The 23,002-nt window shown below is 35.8% G+C and overlaps 1 protein-coding gene across 8 annotated transcripts in view; it reads left to right on the top strand.

Annotated features, from left to right (window-relative positions):
- CNOT6L (CCR4-NOT transcription complex subunit 6 like) overlaps positions 1–23,002 on the top strand; it is a 122,943-nt gene that overhangs the window by 66,795 nt on the left and 33,146 nt on the right. For all 8 annotated transcript variants that reach the window (XM_067035883.1, XM_067035881.1, XM_067035880.1 and 5 more), the window contains 2 exons: positions 12,457–12,546; positions 22,552–22,620. In XM_067035883.1, coding sequence (XP_066891984.1) covers positions 12,457–12,546; positions 22,552–22,620 — 159 coding nt within the window. The remainder of the gene's footprint in view (positions 1–12,456; positions 12,547–22,551; positions 22,621–23,002) is intronic.

Here is a 23,002-nt window from a genome sequence, read left to right as displayed (position 1 = left end):
TATTTTCTTAGTGGCTACCCTGAGGATTACAATTAACATCTTAGTTTAGAGCAATCTAATTTGGATCAATGGCAATTTAATTTCACTAATATAAAAGAACTTTGCATGTGTTAGTCCATTCACTTCTCTTTTATGCTGTTATCATTACAAATATCATCTTTTTACATTGTGTGCCCATCGACATAGATTTATAATTATTGCTGTATGCAGTTATCTCATATCAGGAGAAAAAAATTAAAAACAAAAATTACATTTATACTGTCTTTTATATGTGCTATGAAGAGTACCTTTACTGGTACTCTTGATTTTTCATATGGATTCAAGTTACTGTTCTGTGTCCTTTCATTTCAGCTAGAGGAATCTCTTTAGTATTTCCTGTAGGGTTGGTCTGCTAGTGAGAAACTCTGTTTATTTGGGAATGTCTTACTATCCCCTTTATTTTTGAAGGATATTTTTGCTGGATATAGAATTCCTGGTTGATAGGTTTTTGGTTTTGTTTTTTGTTTTTTTTCCCCCTTTCAGCACTTTGAATATGTTATTCTACTGCCTTTTGGCCTCCATGGTTTCTGATGAGAAACCAGCTGTTAATCTTATTTTGAGGATCTGTATACCACGAGTCACTTCTGTCTTAGAGCTTTCAAGATTCTCTTTCTGTCATTGACTTTGCACAGTTTTATTATAATTTGTCCTGGAGTAGATCTCACTTACATTTTATTTTACTTGGAGTTTATTGAGCTTCTTCTATTAATGCTTTTCATTAAATTTAGGATCTTTTGACCATGTTTTCTTTACATTTTTTTCTTGTTCTTTTTTTCTCCTCTTCTGGGACTCCCATTTTCCATATGTTGGTACACTTCTTGTCTGATAGATCTCTGAGCTCTGTTAATTTTTCTTCATTCTTTTTTCTTTTCTTCAGACTGTGTAACTTCAACTTACCTCTCTTCAGGGTCACAGATCTTTTCTTTTACCTGTTCAATACTGCTCTTGAGGCCTTCTAGTGATTTTGTTTTGTTTTGTTTTATAATTTCTATTTGGTTCCTTTTTATAATTTCTGTTTCTTTTTTGATATTCTCTGTTTGGTGAGATATCATTCTCATACTTCATTTTAATTCTTTAGACATGGTTTTCTTGAGCTCTTTAAGCATATTAAAATAGTGGATTTTCAAAGTGTTTTCTATTAAATCCTTGGGTACAATTTTTATTGTTCCTAGGGACAATTTTTTTTTAACATCTTTATTTGAATATAACTGTTTTACAGTAGTGTGTTAGTTTCTCCTTTACAACAAAGTAAATCAGTTATACATATACATATATTCCCATATCTCTTCACTCTTGCATCACCCTCCCTCCCACCCTCCCTATCCCACCCCTCTAGGTCGTCACAAAGCACAGAGGTGAACTCCCTGTGCTATGCGGCAGCTTCCCACTAGCTATCTAATTTACATTTGGTAGTGTGTATATGTCCCTACCACTGTCTCACATCGTCACAGCTTACTCTTCCCCCTCCCCATATCCTCAGGTCCATGCTCTAGTAGGTCTGTGTTTTATTTCCGTCCTACCACTAATCTCTTCATGACATTTTTTTTTTCTTAGATTCCATATATATGTGTTAGCATACGGTATTTGTTTTTCTCCTTCTTACTTCACTCTGTATGACAGACTCCAGGTCTATCCACCTCATTACAAATAACTCAGTTTCATTTCTTTTTCTGGCTGAGTAATATTCCATTGTATATATGTGCCACATCTTCTTTATCCATTCATCTGTTGATGGACACTTAGGTTGCTTCCATGTCCTGGCTATCGTAAATAGAGCTGCAATAAACATTTTGGTACATGACTCTTTTTGAATTATGGTTTTCGGGTATATGCCTAGTAGTGGGATTGCAGGGTCATATGGTAGTTCTATTTTTAGTTTTTTGAGGAACGTCCATACTGTTCTCCATAGTGGCTGTATCAATTTACATTCCCACCAGCAGTGCAATAGGGTTCCCTTTTCTCCACATCCTCTCCAGCATTTATTGTTTCTAGAGTTTTTGATGATGGCCAATCTGACCGGTGTGAGATGATATCTCATTGTAGTTTTGATTTGCATTTCTCTAATGATTAATGATGTTGAGCATTCTTTCATGTGTTTGTTGGCAATCTGTATATCTTCTTTGGAGATATGTCTATTTAGTTCTTCTGCACATTTTTGGATTGGGTTGTTTGTTTTTTTGTTATTGAGCTGCATGAGTTGCTTGTAAATTTTGGAGATTAATCCTTCGTCAGTTGCTTCATTTGCAACTATTTTCTCCCATTCTGAGGGTTGTCTTTTCATCTTGTTTATGGTATCCTTTGCTGTGCAAAAGCTTTTAAGTTTCATTAGATCCCATTTGTTTATTTTTGTTTTTATTTCCATTTCTCTAGGAGATGGGTCAAAAAGGATCTTGCTGTGATTTATGTCATAGAGTGTTCTGCCTATGTTTTCCTCTAAGAGTTTGATAGTGTCTAGCCGTACATTTAGGTCTTTAGCCCATTTTGAGTTATTTTTGTGTGTGATGTTAGGGAGTGTTCTAATTTCATACTTTTACAGGTAGCTGTCCAGTTTTCCCAGCACCACTTATAGAAGAGGCTGTCTTTTCTCCACTGTATATCCTTCCCTCCTTTATCAAAGATAAGGTGACCATATGTGTGTGGGTTTATCTCTGGGCTTTCTATCCTGTTCCATTGATCTATATTTCTGTTTTTGTGCCAGTACCATACTGTCTTGATTACTGTAGCCTTGTAGTATAGTCTGAAGTCAGGGAGCCTGATTCCTCCAGCTCCATTTTTTGTTCTCAAGATTGCTTTGGCTATTCAGGGTCTTTTGTGTTTCCATACAAATTGTGAAATTTTTTGTTCTAGTTCTGTAAAAAATGCCAGTGGTAATTTGATAAGGATTGCATTGAATCTGTTGATTGCTTTGGGTAATAGAGTCATTTTCACAATGTTGATTCTTCCAATCCAAGAACATGGTATATTTCTCCACCTATTTGTATCATCTTTAATTTCTTTCATCAGTGTCTTATAGTTTTCTGCATACAAGTCTTTTGTCTCCTTAGGTAGGTTTATTCCTAGATATTTTATTCTTTTTGTTGCAGTGGTAAATGGGAGTGTTTTCTTAATTTCACTCTCAGATTTTTCATCATTAGTGTATAGGAATGCCAGAGATTTCTGTGCATTAATTTTGTATCCTGCTACTTTACCAAATTCATTGATTAGCTCTAGTAGTTTTCTGGTAGCATCCTTAGTATTCTCGATGTATAGTAGTATCATGTCATCTGCAAACAGTGACAGCTTTACTTCTTCTTTTCCTATTTGGATTCCTTTTATTTCTCTGATTGCTGTGGCTAGAACTTCCAAAACTAGGTTGAATAAGAGTGGTGAGAGTGGGCAACCTTGTCTTGTTCCTGATCTTAGTGGAAATGGTTTCAGTTTTTCCCCATTGAGAACAATGCTGGCTGTGGGTTTGTCATATATGGCCTTTATTATGTTGAGGAAATTTCCCTCTATGCCTACTTTCTGCAGGGTTTTTTATCATAAATGGGTGTTGAATTTTGTCAAAAGCTTTCTCTGCATCTATTGAGATGATCATATGGTTTTTCTCCTTCAGTTTGTTGATGTGGTGTATCACGTTGATTGATTTGCGTATATTGAAGAATCCTTGCATTCCTGGAATAAACCCCACTTGATCATGGTGTATGATGCTTTTAATGTGCTGCTGGATTCTGTTTGCTAGTATTTTGTTGAGGATTTTTGCATCTATGTTCATCAGTGATAGTGGCCTGTAGTTTTCTTTCTTTGTGACGTCTTTGTCTGGTTTTGGTATCAGGGTGATGGTGGCCTCATAGAATGAGTTTGGGAGTGTTTCTCCCTCTGCTATCTTTTGGAAGAGTTTGAGAAGGATAGGTGTTAGCTCTTCTCTAAATGTTTGATAGAATCGCCTGTGAAGCTCTCTGGTCCTGGGCTTTTGTTTGTTGGAAGATTTTGAATCACAGTTTCAATTTCAGTGCTTGTGATTGGTCTGTTCATATTTTCTATTTCTTCCTGGTTCAGTCTTGGCAGCTTGTGCATTTCTAAGAATTTGTCCATTTCTTCCAGGTTGTCCATTTTATTGGCATAGAGTTACTTGTAGTAATCTCTAATAATCTTTTGTATTTCTGCAGTGTCAGTTGTTACATCTCCTTTTTCATTTCTAATTCTATTGATTTGAGTCTTCTCCCTTTTATTCTTGATGAGTCTGGCTAATGGTTTATCAATTTTATTTATCTTCTCAAAGATAAGATAAGGTAAAGATAAAGATAAGATAAAGCTTTTACTTTTATTGATCTTTGCTATTGTTTCCTTCATTTCTTTTCCATTTATTTCTGATCTGATCTTTATGATTTCTTTCCTTCTGCTAAATTTGGGGGTTTTTTGTTTTTCCTTCTCTAATTGCTTTAGGTGCAAAGTTAGGTTGTTTATTTGAGATGTTTCCTGTTTCTTAAGGTATGATTATATTGCTATAAACTTTCCTCTTAGAACTGCTTTTGCTGTATCCCATAGGTTTTGGGTCCTCGTGTCTCCATTGTCATTTGTTTCTAAGTACTTTTTGATTTCCTCTTTGATTTCTTCAGCGATCACTTCGTTATTAAGTAGTGTATTGTTTAGCCTCCATGTGTTTGCATTTTTTACAGATCTTTTCCTGTAATTGATATCTAGTCTCATAGCATTGTGGTCAGAAAAGATACTTGATACGATTTCAATATTCTGTAATTTGCCAAGGCTAGATTTGTGACACAAGATATGATCTATCCTGGAGAATGTTCCATGAGCACTTGAGAAAAATGTGTGTTCTGTTGTTTTTGGATGGAATGTCCTATAAATATCAAGTAAATCCATCTTGTGTAATGTATCATTTAAAGCTTGTGTTTCCTTATTTATTTTCATTTTGGATGACCTGTCCATTGGTGACAGTGGGGTGTTAAAGTCCCCGACTATAATTGTGTTACTGTCGATTTCCCCTTTTAAGGCTGTTAGTATTTGCCTTATGTATTGAGGTGCTCCTATGTTGGGTGCATAAATATTTACAATTGTTATATCTTCTTCATGGATCGATCCCTTGATCATTATGTAGTGTCCTTCTTTGTCTCTTGTAATAGTTTTTATTTTAAAGTCTATTTTGTCTGATATGTGAATTGCTACTCCAGCTTTCTTCTGATTTCCATTTACATGGAATATCTTTTTCCATCCCCTCACTTTCAGTCTGTAAGTGTCCCTAGGTCTGAAGTGGGTCTCTTGTAGACAGCATATATATGGGTCCTGTTTTTGTATCCATTCAGCCAGTCTGTGTCTTTTGGTGGGAGCATTTAATCCATTTACATTTAAGGTAATTATTGATATGTGTTTTCCTATTACCATTTACTTAATTGTTTCAGGTTGTTCTTGTAGGTCTTTTCCTTCTTTTGTGTTTCTTGCTTAGAGAAGTTCCTTTAGCATTTGTTGTAAAGCTGGTTTGGTGGCGCTGAACTCTCTCAGCTTTTGCTTGTCTGTAAATGTTTTAATTTCTCCATCAAATCTGAATGAGATCCTTGCTGGGTAGAGTAATCTTGGTTGTAGGTCTTTTTCCTTCATCACTTTAAATATGTCCTGCCACTCCCTTCTGGCTTGTAGAGTTTCTGCTGAGAGATCAGATGTTAACCTTATGGGGATTCCCTTGTGTGTTATTTGTTGTTTTTCCCTTGCTGCTTTTAATATGTTTTCTTTGTGTTTAATTTTTGACAGTTTGATTATTATGTGTCTTGGCGTGTTTATCCTTGGGTTTATCCCGTATGGGACTCTCTGTGCTTCCTGGACTTGATTGACTATTTCCTTTCCTATATTAGGGAAGTTTTCAACTATAATCTCTTCAAATATTTTCTCAGTCCCTTTCTTTTTCTCTTCTTCTTCTGGGACCCCTATAATTCGAATGTTGGTGTGTTTAATGTTGTCCCAGAGGTCTCTTAGACTATCCTCCATTCTTTTCATTCTTTTTTCTTTTTTCTGCTCTGCAGTAGTTATTTCCACTATTTTATCTTCCAGGTCACTTATCCGTCCTTCTGCCTCAGTTATTCTGCTATTGATCCCATCTAGAGTATTTTTCATTTCATTTATTGTGTTGCTCATCGTTGCTTGCTTCCTCTTTATTTCTTCTAGGTCCTTGTTAACTGTTTCTTGCAATTTGTCTATTCTATTTCCAAGATTTTGAATCATCTTTACTATCATTATTCTGAATTCTTTTTCAGGTAGACTGGCTATTACCTCTTCATTTGTTAGGTCTGGTGTGTTTTTATCTTGCTCTTTCATCTGCTGTGTGTTATTCTGTCCTCTCATGTTGCTTATCTTACTGTGTTTGGAGTCTCCTTTTTGCAGGCTGCAGGTTCGTAGTACCGTCTGTTTTTGGTGGGTATACCCAGTGGCTGAGGTTGGTTCAGTGGGTTGAGCAGGTTACCTGGTTGGGGGGACTAGTGCCTGTGTTCTGGTGGATGAGGCTGGATCTTGTCTTTCTGGTGGGCAGGTCCACGTCTGGTGGTGTGTATGGGGATGTTGGTAGCCTTATTATGATTTTAGGCAGCCTCTCTGCTAATGGATGGGGCTGTAGACCTGTCTTCCTCTTTGTTGGGCATAGGGTGTCCAGCACTGTTCGTTGCTGGGTCTTGGTGTTGACATGGAGATCTCTGGGAGATTTTCGCTGTTTGATATTACGTGGAGCTGGGAGGTCTCTTGTGGACCAGTGTCCTGAGGTTGGTTCTCCCACCTCAGAGCCTTGACACCTGGCTGGAGTGCCAAGACCCTTTAATCCATCCGGCTCAAAATAAAAGGGAGAAAAAAATTGGAAAGGAAGGAAGGAAAGAGGAAGGGAGGGAAGGAAGGAAGGAAGAAAGGAAGGGAGGAAGGAACGAAGGAGGGAAGTAGGAAAGAAAGGAGGGACGAAAGGAAGAAAGAAAGGGAGAAGACAAAATAAAGTATGATAAAATATAGTTATTAAAATAAAAAATAATTATTAAGAAGAAAAATTTCTATTAAAGAAAACAACAACAACCCGCTCCCCCCCAAAAAAACAGGTCGGTCTAACCCTAGGACAAATGGTGAAAACAAAGCTATACAGACAAAATTTCACACAGCAGCACACACGTACACACTCACAAAAATAAAAAAGGGGAAAATAATAGTATATCTTGCTCCCAAAGTCCACCTCCTCAACTTGGGATATTTCGTTGTCTATTCAGGTTTTCCACAGATGCAGAGCACTTTAAGTTGACTGTGGAGCTTTAATCTGCTGCTTCTGAGGCTGCTGGGAGAGACCTCCCCCTCTCCTCTTTGTTCGCACAGCTCCTGGGGTTCAGCTTTGGACTTGGCCCCGCCTCTGCGTGTAGGTTGTCCGAGGCTGTCTGCCCTTCAGTCAGACACGACGGGGTTAAAGGAGCAACTGATTCGGGGGCTCTGGCACAGGCCAGGGGGGGAGGGAGGGGCACGGATGCGGGGCGAGCCTACGACGTCAGAGGCCGGCGTGACACTGCACCAGCCCGAGGCGCACCGTGCGTTTTCCCGGGGAAGCTGTCCCTGGCTCCCGGGACCCCGGCAGTGGCGGGCTGCACAGGCTCCCGGGAGGAGCGGTGTGGAGAGTGACCTGCGCTCGCACACAGGCCTCTTGGTGGCGGCAGTAGCAACCCTAGCGTCCCACACCCGTCTCTGTTGTCCGTGCCGACAACCGCGGCTCGTGCCCGTTTCTGGAGCTCCTTTACGCGGTGCCCTTAATCCCCTCTCCTCGCTCTCCTCGCGCCCCAGGAAGCGAAGAGGCAAGAAAAAGCCTTGTATCTAAGGTAGCTCCGCGCCCGTTTCTGGAGCTCCTTTAAGCGGCGCACTTAAACCCCTCTCCTTGTGCACCAGGAGGCAAAGAGTGAAGAAAAGGTCTCTTGCCTCTTCGGCAGCTCCAGACTTCAACTGGACTCCCTCCCGGCTAGCCGTGGTGCACTAACCACTTCAGGCTGTTTTCACTCTGGTAACTCCAGACGTTTCCCTGGGATCCTACTGAAGACTGAGGCTCAGCTCCCGGCCCTGCCCGCCCCGGGGTGGGTGAGCAGACAAGCCTCTCGGGCTGGTGAGTGCTGGTCGGCACCGATCCTCTGCGGGAATCTCTCCGCTTTGCCCTCCGTACCCTGTTACTGTGCTCTCCTCCGCGGCTCCGGAGCTTCCCTGCCACCCACAGTCTCCACCCGCGAAGGAGCTTCTAGTGTGTGGGAACGTTTCCTCCTTCACGGCTCCCTCCCACTGGTGCCGGTCCCATCCCTATTCTTTTGTCTCTGTTTATCCTTTTTTCTTTTGCCCTACCCAGGTACGTGGGGAGTTTCTTGCCTTTGGGGAGGTCTGAGGTCTTCTGCCAGCGTTCGGTGGGTGTTCTATAGGAGAAGTTACACGTGTAGATGTATTTCTGATGTATCTGTGAGGAGGAAGGTGATCCCCACGTCTTACTCTTCCGCCATCTTCTCGCTCCCCCCTTAGGGACAATTTTTATTGATGGCTCTTCTCCGTTTGTATGGGACATACCCTCTTGTTTCTTTGTATGTTTCATAGGTTTTTTTGGTTAAGAACTGGACATTTAAAATAATGCAACAACTTTGGAATTAGACTCTCTCCCCTTCCTAGGGCTGTCTGTTGCTGTTGCTTGTTGCTTTAGTGACTTTTCAGAACTAATTCTATAAATTTTGTATGCTTTGTCATGTGTGGCCATTGAAGTTTTTTTATTCAGTTTATGGTCAGCTAATGGTTGGACAGAGATTTCCTAAACGGCCTGTAACCAGTAAGTCTCCCATTCCTGGCCAAGTGGCTCAGTGTGTGTTTTGGGGCTCACCTTCATTACTCAGCCAAGAAGTTTATAACTCCGCCTTGTCCTTCACTTCCTTCATTGCAAAGCCTCAAGGTCAGACAGAGGTGAGAGCTTAGGCTATTTTTAGGTCTTTCCTAAGCATGTGCATAGGTCTCCATGTCCATATGACCTTCTAGAGTCCCAGGAGTATGTCAGAGCTTTTTGGAGCACGTACTGACATCTCATTCCCAAGTTTTTCCTTTTAACCTTTTTGGTTAGTCTGTTGTTCGCCCCAACTGTTTCCATGACCTCGGACACCTACAAATTTAAAACATTTGCCAGTAATAGTTTCCTCCTTCCCCTCCAGGAAGAAGTCTGTTAACATTATGCAAGAGTAGAGGAATCACTGCACAGGTCAGATAATGACTAGTGTTTGAGAATGAGGCTTTGAGAGTACTTCAGCTCAGTTTTGGTTGCTCCAGTGGCTGCCAAGCTGCCTTGGCAATGAGGGACCAGGAGAAGGTTCAAAACTCCACAAATCACTGTCCTTTTTTCTTGAATAAATTGCCCCTGGGTTGCCGTAATCATTTAGTTAATTTCCAGAGTTCTGAAATAGTTGAGTCTGCAATTTTTGCTAGCTTTTTTGGTTTTTGATACTGCTTTTGTGGAGGGGCAAAATTTTGGAGTTCTTCTCTGCCATTTTTGCTGTTCTCTATCCATTTCCTTTTGAGGTGTGGTAGTTTCTGTCTTAGAAGGAACTTATTCATTTCTTCTAAGTTGTTGAATTTATGCACATAAATATTTTTTAATATTCTCTATCCTTTTAATGTCTCAAGGGCTGTTCCATCTTTCATTCTTGATGTTTATAGTTTGTGTCTTTTTGTCCTGGTCAAAGAGAGGTTTGTAAATTTTATTGCCTCTTTCAAAGTACCATCTTTTGAGTTCAGTAGTAATCGGTTGTTTTCCTATTTTAGATTTTATAGATTTTGGCTCTTTATTAGTTTCTTCCTTTTGGTTTCTTTGGGGGTGTATTTGCTCTTCTTTTTTTTTATATTCTTAATATGGAGCTTAGGTCACTGATTTTAGATTTTTCTTTCTAATATAAGCATTTGATGCTATAAATTTTCCTCTAAACACTGATTTAGTTGTATCAAAGTACTTGGGGATTTTCCAGATGTCTGTCTGTTGTCGATTTCTAGTTTTGTTATGTTCGGATAGTATGCTTTGTGTGATTTCATTTCATTTAAATATGTTATAGTTTGTTTCCTCGCCCAAAGTATGGTCTCTCGGTGAATATTCATGTGTACTCGAAAAGAATGTATATCTTCCTATTTTTGAGTCGAGTATTATATAGATATCAGTTAGTTGTTTGACAGTGTTGTTAGGGTCTTCTTCATCTTTATTAGTTTTCTGTCTACTTTTTATATTGGTGACTGGTAGAGGAGTATTAAAGTCTCAAATGCCATCTTGCAACTCTTTAGAGGTATTATTCTACTGTATTGTTACTGTACTGTATTCTGTTGTTAATGAATTTTGTTGGCATTCTCATATTTTTTTCTTTAGAAGTAATTGATCCTTTTTCCCTATCTGGTTTTAAAGTCTTGTATTTGCCATTGGCATTCTCTAGTTTGCAGTACAACATAAAATGAAAGTTTTCATAAAAATCTTTGTATATGTTGTGCTTCTTGTGTCAGTTTATTCAATTTTTAAAAAGTTAACTTTTGAAAGTTTGCAGCCTTTTTCTTTTTGAATATTGCCTCTCTCATTTCTCCTCTCTCTCTAATCTCCTTCTGGCTAGGAGTCAGAATGTGTTTACTATTTATTCCATCTGTGTGTCAGAGTCTAAAATTTCCACTCATGTCCTTGTTTTTGTCACCTCTGTTATCCTTGGGTTTTCCCAGAGACTCTTTAGCTAGGGTCTGAGGCTTGTATAGGAGCTCTATTGATGTGATGAAGTGTGAAGGAGAGGAAGAGTCTTCTAGTCCTATGATTAGGTCTCAGTCTTTTGGTGAGTCTGAGTTGGGTATCCTCCCTCCCCACACACTAGAGGGGGCTGGAGTGGGTTAAGAGAAATATTGGGTTGGTTAGGCTTTGGTAAAACCCCACTTGGTTGTACTCTGGTAAAATGGTTTCCCTTGTGGGCAGAATTGGTTAAGGAGAACATTACTTTCCCTCTCCCCTAACAGAAGCACAGGGAAGTTTTTCTCCAGTCTTTATAGTGAGAACCCACTAGGACCCCGGGGAGTAAAACGCAGCAAAGTGTGGGGCCCTGCTTGTGTTCAGGACAGCAGTTTGCCCTGTGACCTCAGTTGTGGAGGTGTGAGTGACAAGTTCCAGAAACCAAAGTACTGTTCTCTCTTTCTAGAGCTCCAATTCAACATATATTAAGATTTCTTGTTCTAACTCCCATATTTTTATTGTCTCATATTTACATTTTCTTGATGCTCAGTGATGCATTCTGGGTAATTTCTGTGAATATAGTTTTCCTGTTCACTTATTTTATTTTCAGCTGTATGTCATCTACTGCCTAACTCACTCATGGTTTTTTCCCCTAGTACTTTATTGAATTATAATTACATACAGCAAAATACCCAAATACTTAAGTATGCTGCTTGACTAATTTTGACAAAAATAACTGCCTAACTCAAGAAGTAGAACATTTCCATCAACCCAGGAAGTTTCTTTTTCCCACTTTCAAGTCAGTTGCAAGCTGCTAACGAGATTTTCACCATAGTTGTACTATTTTACACTTTCACCAGCAACTTCTGAGAGTTCCACGTACTTCACATTCTTTCTAACTACTTCGTTGGTCATTGCGTTTTAATCTTAGCTATTCTGATTGGTGTGTGTTGCATTGAAGATTTTGTTTTAATAGTTAGAAACTTCATTTCTGAAAGTTGTACAATTTTTGTTTTTTTTCAAATCTGTTTGCTAGACTATTTTTGCATGCTTGTCTTAATAAATACCACCTTTATTTCTTTAGAGAATCTATAGACTGTTAACAGTAGTTTGTTTTTTGAAATTTGATAAATCTGCACTCTCAGTATTCAGATACCCCTGATCACTGTCATAAAAAAAATTCTTATTTCCCTCTACATTTCATTAACTCCTCTTGGTAATAATAGGTTTTATTTTCACTTGAAATACCTTCCTTTTCTCCATGGGTAGTATAAATATTCTAACTAGGAAGATCCTCCTTTTTTATGATATCACTCGTTCTTTCTCATACAAGGCTGTTTTTCTTTCAGTTAGAGTATTATCTTCAAAGATAAATGTAGAACCTTTGGGTTACTTAAGGGTGCCAAGTTTTGATATTACTTCAGAACTGACCAAGGTTAATATGTGTATGTGTGTGTGTATGTATGTATGTATATATGTGATTTTGACACACCCAAATTATACGTATACAGTATAAACTGAAATCTGGAAAGAAGTTTTTCTTTATGACTTTCTCAACAGAGTATTTAATTCCTATGATTTCTTTAAATTTATGTAACAGATTAAGTACAGTAAAATTCACTTTAGAAAATTAGTATTTTGTTTTATAGTGTACATTTGTTTTGTCTTCCAGTTGTAACTCTTACAGATTTTATTTTTCTCTTCGTCTTTAGGCAATCCTTTATCACAGGATATTCTCAATTTATACCAGGACCCAGATGGAACCCGAAAGCTACTGAACTTCATGCTTGACAATCTTGCAGGTAAATATTAATGACAAAGCAGTAAACTCTACAGATATTACCGTTAGCTAATAGATCACATGTTGCTCAAGAGCTTCTGACCATTTTTTTTTAGTTGTTATTATTTTTAAAAATTTTTATTGGAGGCATCTGACCATTTTTTTATAACTGCTTATAGGATTGAAGTTCCTGGCGTTAGTATATTCCATGGTAGTGGGACTTCTTCTTTTCACATACTGAGTGCTTTATGTTAGGATCATTAGTTACATTATCTTGTTGAATCTTTTTAGGAACCTAGAAGGTAAGAATTTTTACTGGCATTATACAGATGCAAATTCTGAGATTCAGAGAATAAAGTAATTTACCTAAGTACACAGCTGATTAATGCCAGAGCTGTGAACTCAAGATTGTCTTGCTCTTAATCACAAAGATACATAGTTATCAATTGTTTGAATTTGATGCAGAATATTTGGAACCCACACATTGTGCACATTTTTCATGAATGAAATGACTTGTTTGATTCACTACACATCTGTGGAAATTTTGAAAGCAAGATTTTAATTAAGAACACCAGATTTATCTGATCAAAATAGTGGTATTCCAAATGAAAAATTTTTGATGTAAGAAAGCTATTAAGTAATTGACTTAAAACTTTTTTGTTTGTTTAAACACTCAAAATACATTTAAAAGAATGGAGATGCTACTAAATTCAGATATTTTTCTTGGAATAATACCTTTCTAAAATACAGAATCTTGAAACAGAGCTAGAGAAATGTAGATCCCAGCATAGAGGCCATCATCACAATATTTTGGCTGTTCTCTTTTTAATTGTATCATAGAAGACACCTACCTACATACAAATTTTTTTTTAAAATCGTAAGATTTACAATAAGGTGAAATCAAATTAATGTTATTAAAAGCTTTTGGTTGATGAGAGAGAGATAACAAACTTATTAGAGAATTCCTTTTAGTAAGAAATTAAGAATATGTGGCCGTTAAGTTGTATACAAAGCATGTGTATGTTATTTCCTTCTTGTTTAAAAATTAAGTATCTCTTGTTTCTATGGATATAGCCTGTTGACCCAGCTATATGGCATGTGTGGTATGTGTGTAATTTTTAAGGACTTTTTCATGTGTTTTAGACATAAGCTGTTTGTTGATACATATGTTGCAAATACCTTTTCTGGTGCTCTTGTTGCTTTTTCACTCTCTTAATTTGTCTCTTGATGAATAGAAAAAATTTAACATACTCTGCTTTATTGATCTTTCTAGTGTGGTACTGCTTTTGTGTTCTCTTTAAGAATTTTTCTCTACCTCAAGCTCATGAATGTATTCTCCTATGTTAGTATCTAAAAACTCCATTTTTTACTTGCAACACTTAGAGCTATAGTCTTCCCAGAATTGAGTTTGAGTAACACAGGAGTCAGTTTTTCCATGTGTATATTAAATTAACCCTTAGCCACTTATTGAAAAGACTGTCCTTTCATTACTGTTTTTTTGTGCCATCTTTGTCATGTATCATCAATGTTTGTATGGTATTTCTAGATTCTCTATTTTTTGTTCTCTTCCATTAGTCTTTATGGCTGTATAACATTGTTATTAGTTATGGCAGTTTTATAAAATGTTTTAAGATACAGTAGAGTAAGTCTTCCCTCTTGATTTGATTATAAAGTCTTGGCTAGTTTTGGCCCCATGCTTCTTTTGCCTTGTATTTTCATTAAAATTGCTAGAAACAGCTTTTCAAATTTCTCCCCTCCCCCAAGTGTAGGGATTTTGATTGGGGATACAGTTGACTCTTGAACAACACAGGTTTGAACTGCATGGGTCTACTTATATGCAGATTTTTTTTTCAATGAACAGTACTATAGGATCCACGTTTGGTTGAGTCTGTGGATGTGGAACCAAGGATATGAAGAGCTGACTGTAAGGTTATATGCAAATTTTTGACTGTACAGGAGTCAGGGCCCCTAACCCCTGTATTGTTCAAGGGTCAACAGTAGATTGCTTTGGAAAGAATTGACATGTTTACAACACTGGGTTTTCTAATCTAACAGTGTAGAATATTCTTTTATTTATTGTGCCTTCTCTAATTTATCTCATTATTTAGTTTTAGGTTTCTGTGTATTGGTCTTGTGCATTTTTTATTACATTTATTCTAGGTATTGACTTTTTTGATGCTTTTATAGTCTTTTTGAAAATAAATAGTATCTTAATGGATATTGCTGATTTGTGGAGTGCAGTTGAGTTTTGTATACTTCTTGGTATTCCCACCTTGCTGAACACTTGCTAAATATGTATTCAACCACTTTGCTCAATTCTTTTTAATCCTAATGCATTTTAATATCAATTTATGCAATCATATCATCTGTAAATTCTACTTTTAATATTATTTTTCTAATTCTTATATCTTTTATGTTTCTTTATTGCACTTGCTAAGACCACCAGTAAACTGCTAACTAAAAGTGGTGATAATGGGTATCATTGTCTAACTTCATAATTTATTAGCTTTTAATAATTTATGATTAAGTAGGATGTTCACTGTAGTTTTTATAGTGATAGATTAATCAGATTAAGGATTTTCTTCTATTCCTCATTTGCTAAGAGAGTCTGTTATTTTTTAATATGAATAAATGTTGTTTTATCAAATGCTTTTTTTCTATTAAGATGAGTATAAAATTTTTGTCCTTTATTCTGTTAATTTGGTAATTGCATGGATGGTTTTTCATATTACCACCTTTGTATTCCTGGAATAAGCCCAAGTAACTTGTAATATATTATTATTCTTTTTATATATCCCTGTTTCTGTTTGCTGATATTTTACTTAGGATTTTTTGCATGTGTGTTTGAGTGAGACTGGCCAGTAATTTTTCTTGTCAAGTTTTGATATAAAGGTTATGTTGGCCTCATTAAAGTTTTGGGGGATTATTTTCTCATTTTCTGTTATTTAGAAGAGTTTATTTAAGATTGATATTCTTAAATTCTTAATTCTTAAATATTTAGTAGAATACATCTGAGCCTGGGGTTCCTTTGTAGGCAGTTTCAATTACTGATTTAATTTCTTTAATAACTATAATATTTGTCTGATTTTCCATTTCTCTTTTTATCAGTTTCTGAAAGGTTTTTTTGGTAATTTGAATATTTTATCTAATTTTTCAAATTTATTGGCATACAGTTGTTCAGAATATCTTTTTATGAGGTTTTAATGTCCATTTAATGTATTGTGATGTCTCTTTTCCATTCCAGATACTAGTTTTTTGTGTTGCCTCTATTTATTTCATGAATAGTCTTGTCCAGGGATTTATCAATATTTTCTTTGAAGAAAATAACCAATTTTTAGCTTTTTTGGTCAGCTCTATCATACTTTTTTTTCACTATCAGTAATTTCTTATCTTTATTTTTTCCTTCTGCTTTCTTTGGGTTTCATTTGCTATTTTCTTTCTAATTTCTTATAACACCTAAATCTTTTACTTTTAGACTTTTTTTTTCTCTGGTGTCTTCATTAATAAATCTCCCTCTAAATATGACTTTTAGCTGTATCCTGAAAGTTTTAATTTGTATAATTTTCATTATCATTCAATTCAGCATATTTTCTCCAAGCTCTCATTTCTTCTTTTATGAGTCATTTAGAAGTTTATTTTTTTTATTTTTAGGGGAGTTTTTCTAGTTTTTCTAGTTTTCTTTGTCATTGATTCCTAGCTTAATTCCAGTCAAAGAACGTACTCTGATTTAAATTCTAAAAATATGTTATATATTAGCCAGCTCATGCTTAATTACTTTTTGTAAATGTTAAATATGTACTTAAAAGGAATGTGCATTCTATAGTTGTTTTATACAGCATCCTATGTATATTAAAGTTCGCTAATTTGAATGTGTTATATATACTTAATGATTACTTTGTTTTTATTCATTACTAATAGAGCTATGTTAAAATCTCCCACTTAGATTACAGATTTGTTTATTTCTTCTTGTAGTTCTTACAACGTTTAATTACATATATTGAGGATATATTTTCCTGTGTTTCATCTTTCTGGTTATTTGAAACTTTTATCATTATGCTGTTCTTATTACTTTCATATTAATGTAAGTATATGAAAAAAATATAGCTGCGTGAGTTCTATTTTGGTTAGAATTTGCACTGTATATCTTTTTCTGTTTTTTTCTGCGTTAAACCTTTCTGTATCCCTATATCGTAGTAGTTTCTTCTGTCTTCTTACTTCGGGTTTATTTTGTTCTTTTTCTTGTTTGAAGTAACAAGTTAGATTGTCGATTTGAAATCTTTCCTCATTTTCTATGTAAGGATGTAGCACTATACACTATAATTTCTGTCTCAGAACTACTTTAGCTGCATTCCATACATTTTGATATGTTGTATTTTCATTTTCATTCTGTCCAGTGTATTTTAAAAAAAATTTCCTCTGAGTCTTCCTCTTTGACTCATGGATTATTTAGAAATATGTTACTTAATTTCCTGTTGTCTGTTACTAGCTTTTTGTTTGATTCCAGTTTGGGACCAGTTGGGAAACATTCTGTATTATTTCAATTATTTTAAATTTCTTGAGGTTTGTTTTATTGTCTATCTTGGTGAATGTTCCATGAGTGCTTGAAAAAAGTATATATTTTGTGATTTGTTGGGTGGAGTATTCTACACATGCAAATTAGATCATGCCGGTTGCTGGTGGTATTTAATTCCTCTATATTTTTTGTAACTTTCTATCTAGTAGTCTTACTAGATATTATAGTGCTGAAATTGCCAACCATAGTTGTGGATTTGTCTGTTTCTCCTTTCAGCCTTGTCAGTCTTTGCTTTGCTTCATGTATTTTGAAGTGGTGTTGTTTGATGTATACATATTTAGGATTGCTACATCTTCTTGATGAATTGATCTTTTTATCATTGTGTAATAACCTCCCTTGTTCCTAGTATCTTTTTTGCTCTTAAGTCTACTTTATCTGATGTTAACATAACCACTCTGCTTCTTTTTGGTTTGTTTAATGTTTACATACTCTTAGATTCAGCTTCACTATGTGTATGTGAAGTGAATTTCTTGTATTAGTGTACAGTTGACTTATATGTCATGATTCTTATCTACTCTGCCAAGATTCCACTCATTTAATTTGTGTATTAGACCATGTACATTTAAAATAATTATTCATATGTAGAACTTGAATCAGCCATTTTGATACTTTATTATGTTTGTTTCCTTTGTTTCCTTCATTTATCTTTTCTTGGTTTCTTGTGGGTTACTTAAACATTTTTTAGGATTCCATATTATTTTATTTATGCTGTTTTAGAGTATATTGTCTTGTATCGTTTTCTTAGTCGTTACTTTAGATATCACAATATACATACGTAGCACAGTCTATTGATAATGATGTCTTATCACTTTAAGTGAATTATTGATGCCCTACTTCCATTTGTGTCCCTTCACCCTCCCCACCTTTAAAATATTACTGTCCCTAGTATTTCCTCTACCTGTACTAAGTACCACACAGGTGTTATAATTTTTGCTTCAGCCGTCAGATACGATTTAAGAAGCTTATGTGGAGAAGGTTAATGTGTTATATTTATCCTTAACATTAGTCATTCTCTGTTCTTTCCATTTTGATGTTCCATTTCTTCTGTTATGTTCTTTCTGTTTAGAGAGCTTCCTCTAGTCATTCTTTAAGGGCTGGTCTGCTAGCAACAAAGTCTTGTCATTTTCCTTTGATAACATCTTTATTTTTCCTTGATTTATGAAGGAAAGTTCTTCTGGACACAGAATTTGAGGTTGACAGTTCTTTTAGCACTTTATCACTTCCTCTGGCACCATGGTTTTAGAAAAGAAAGTTATTGTTCCCCTTAAGGTAATGTGTCATTTCTCTGAGGTTTTTGGGATTTTTGTCTTTAATTTTTAGCAGTTTCATTATGATGTGATTTGGTGTGGCTTACTTTGGGTTTATTCTGTTTGAAGTTTGCACATCTTCTTAAACTTGTAGATTTATGTTGTTTATTAAATTTGAGAATTTTTAGTCATTATCTCAGAATACTTTTAAGTCTACATTCTCTTTCTGAACTCTGATGATATGAATCTTAGATCTTCTGTTATAGTCCCACAGGTTCCTCAAGCTATGTTCATTTTTTTTTCAGTTTTCTTTTTATTGTTCCTATTGAGTAAATTCTCTTGATATGTTCTCAAATTCAATCATTTTATCTTTGGTTATCGTTATTATTGTGCCCTTCCACTTCTTTCCTTGGGTTTTCTGTTTTTTTCAGTTTTCAAGAGAATTTGTAATTACTCTTTATAGCAGCTCTATGATGGCTGCTCTAAAATTTCTGTCAGATAATTTCAACATCTGAATCATCTCTGTGTTGTTGTCTGTTGGTAGTCTTTTCTCACCGAAGTTGTGATTTTCCTGGTCTTTGGTATGACCAGTGGTTTTCAGTTGTGCCCTGTATATTTTGAATATTTTGTTAGGAGATTCATGACCTTTTAAAAACCTCAATATCAGGCAGCCAATTTAGATTTAGCATGTGGGTTCTGTTGGTCCTCCCAGGCTCAGCTGGCACCCTCTCTGTGGGGAGACCAGGCCCAGTGCTGCCAGCCACTGGGAGGTGTGGGAAATCAGAACTTTCCTTGCATGCCTCACCACCCTGGGTCTATTCCTGGTGGCTTCAGGTCTGTCTTGCACTTAGTATGGCATGTGTGGGAGATAAAAATGGGAGAATTGTTTTATCACATTATAGGTATGATGCCGAAAGACGTATTAAGATGTCAACTGCTGTTCTTCTCTTCATAATGAGAATAGACTTATCTTCAATTTTGATCCAAATCCTGGTGCTGTGTCTAGGACCATATAGATTTATCTATTAAACAGTCTTTATCTGATTTGATAGTTGGCCCATATAACTCTGTATCCCTCTCCTTTGTTATATCGTTGGCTATGCAATTTTATCTTTGAAAAATGTCAATTTTAAGTATGTGCCACACATGAATATATTATTTTCCTTGTAAGAAATACTTAAATTCTGGTTAAGACTAGATTTTCCTTTGACCACTACCTTTAATTCCAGTCCCCTCCGTGTAAGTAAACACACTTAAGTTGGGTGTGTATCCTTGTAGACATGTCTATAGACATTACATATAAAAATTATACCAGTTGAAATTTTATGGTATTACTTTGCATATGTGTTTTAAATTTTTTTCTAATGAAATATATTCTATTATTATAATATATCTTATTATTTAATTAAAATGTATCTTATATATTTTTCTACTTTTTTCTCACTTAACAGTATTTCTTATATACCTTTCCACTTTAGCACACATCTTTTTTCTTTTAAACTGTAGCATAGACTTCTTTGAAATGGATAATAACCATTTACCATTGCTTTTGCTATTATAAACAATGGCATAATGAATATCTATTTGAATGCTGCTTTAAGCAGATAGGGCTGATCCCAAGAAATAGAATTGCTGGGTCACAGGGACATGAATGTTTTAAATTTTAAAAGATGATGCCAGTTTGTCCTCCCAGATAGCTGTACCAATTTGTATTCCTACCAGTTGTACATGCAAGTATCTGTTTCTTATCACCTCACCAACCCTGGATATTAGTAAACTTAAAAATTTTTTTGTCAATCTGGATAAAGACATGCTATCTCATTTTTTAATGTTTCCTGGTTACTGGTGAGATAGAGTATCTTTTCCTATGTTTTTGTTCTTTGGTTGTTGTTGGGGAATATTATACGTTTTACTTACACTGATATATTGTGCTCTATCAGTTAAGATATGGGAAGTGTCAGAATGTTGACATCACCTTACTTGTCTTATTTTGATATTTTTTGTGCTTTCTGAATTTTTAACTATTTGCTAATAAGGATCCCAGCAGGTAAAAAGTTCCTTGTTTACTCTTCATTATATTTATATAATGAGCTTTCCATTTTTTGAGATAGTTGCCAAGATTCTGGCATGGCACTCCTAGCAGGCATGATTATTTTCCAGGATTCAATGTGTTGAACCAGCTGGATGGTTTGTCATCTTATGATTACCTTCATGTGGACTGTGCAAAATAACGTTCATTTCACTTTGTGAAAAGCATGGCTGCTAAAACAGGCATCCTTTAGGTAGACTTTGGAACATCAAAATGATTAGTAAAGTGAAACTTTTTTAAACGTCTTGGATACTGTGGTCAAAATTTCTGTGGCTGGATGATGATGGAGTGTTTTTGTTTTAAAGAAGTACATTTCTTATCCACTAATTCCCTGGGTAAATCTGCAAACTCTAATCAAATTGTTCTGTAACTGCAAATGTGTTTAAAAGGGAGAAGAAAAAGAGGAAGTTAAATCTTAACTTAGTAATTTTCTTTCATCTGATAGTTTGGTAACATTTAGTTCCATAGTATTGACAATCATATCTGAGCAATTAATGTTTAACCAGTGCCTTCCTTTTTTCTGTATAATGTAGCTCTAATCTCTTGCTTTGCCTTGACATTATGAAAGAGAGAAAGAGTAAAATAAGGAAATGAAAGCCCTGTTAGAAAATTCAGTAATTTTTATTATGCATGCATATTTGTTTTTTTCTATTTTAAAAATATTTGAATATTTTGTTCATCAGTGTGTTGAAACTTCACATAGCTTTGATTTTCCAGCTGGGAACAAGGCTGGGTCAACACAATTTACATGTATAATTAAGACATAACATCTTACTTAAGTTTTTTTTTTTTAACATCTTTATTGGAGTATAATTGCTTTACAATGTTGTGTTAGTTTCTGGTGTATAACAAAGTGAATCAGCTATATGTGTACATATATCCCCATGTCCCCTCCCTTTTGCGTCTCCCTCCCACCCTCCCTATCCCACCCCTCTAGGTGGTCACAAAGCACTGAGCTGACCTCCCTGTGCCATGCAGCTGCTTCCCACTAGCTATCTATTTTACATTTGGTAGTATATATATGGCAGTGCTACTCTCTCATTTTGTCCCAGCTTACCCTTCCCCCTTCCCGTGTCCTCAAGTGCATTCTCTGTGTCTGTGTCTTTATTCCTGTCCTGCCTTTAGACACTATAAAACTCTAAGAGGAAAACATAGGCAGAACACTTTGTGACATAAATCACAGCAAGATCCTTTTTGACCCACCTCCTGGGGAAATGGAAATAAAAATAAACAAATGGGACCTAATGAAACTTAAAAGCTTTTGCATAGCAAAGGAAACTGTAAACAAGATGAAAAGATAACCCTCAGAATGGGAGAAAATATTTGCAAACAAGCAACTGACAAAGGAATAATCTCCAAAATATACAAGCAGCTCATGCAGCTCAATATCAAAAAAACAAACAACCCAATCCAAAAATGGGTAGAAGACCTAAATAGACATTTCTCCAAAGAAGATATACAGATTGCCAACTAACCCGTGAAAGGATGCTCAACATCAGTAATCATTAGAGAAATGCAAATCAAGCTACAGTGAGGTGTCATCACCTCACACCGGTCAGAATGGCCATCATCAAAAAATCTACAAACAATAAATGCTGGAGAGGGTGTGGAGGAAAGGGAGCCCTCTTGCACTGTTGGTGAATGTAAATTGATACAGCTGCTATGGAGAACAGTATGGAGGTTCCTTTAAAAACTAAAAACAGAACTACCATATAACCCAGCAATCTCACTACTGGGCATATACCCTGAGAAAACCATAATTCAAAAAGAGGTACCACAGTATTCATTGCAGCACTATTTACAATAGCCAGGACATGGAAGCAACCTTACTTAAGGTTTTAAATAGGTACTCTTTTATAAATACTGTGTAAGTATAAATGCCACTACTGAATTTCCTCATGTTCTTTTTGGATATTAGTTATGTGTTTTATGCAGAACTCTTCGTCAACTTCCTTCAGCTTCTAAATCTTCATTATATTTCAGTACTATATTTTTAAGTCAGTTTGTGGGGCATTATAGCTGAAGAGAAAACAGAAGCTGATTTGACATTATAAAGCAAATGATACTGATTTTAGAAAGACATGAAAATATGTTTAAAAGAACATAAATTTTTTCCAGTTCATCCAGAGCAGCTTCCTCCGAGGCCATGGATTACATTAAAAGAACGAGACCAAATTCTGCCATCAGGTAAATAGTTTTTCTTATTCTTCTTGACTTTTTTCAGATATACTTGAAATGCCATTTGGGCTTTGTGATAAAATTGACAGGCCTTCATTTTACCTTCCTTGAGTAGATACATTTAAAAATACTGATCAGTAGACTTAAAAGTCTACCCTAAGGCTTATGTACAGGGATCTCATACCTTTCACAATGATGCAGCTCTTGGTTTTAAAATTATTTCTTGTAATAGAGCTTCCCAAATGGCATCTTCACATAGGGTTTGGTGATTTAAGAAAAATGAGTAGTAACAAATTTTCTTCTGAGAAATTTTAAACTACTTAGAAACTTTATCTTTCTTGAGTGGGTAGGCTGATAATGCTTGTAGAAGGATAATTTAGAATGAGTTCAA

Source organism: Kogia breviceps, chromosome 6 (genome assembly GCF_026419965.1).
Source record: "Kogia breviceps isolate mKogBre1 chromosome 6, mKogBre1 haplotype 1, whole genome shotgun sequence".
NCBI classification, from domain to species: domain Eukaryota; kingdom Metazoa; phylum Chordata; class Mammalia; order Artiodactyla; family Physeteridae; genus Kogia; species Kogia breviceps.
Note: the sequence above shows the minus strand (reverse complement) of the source record. Positions and strands in the feature narration are given on the sequence as shown.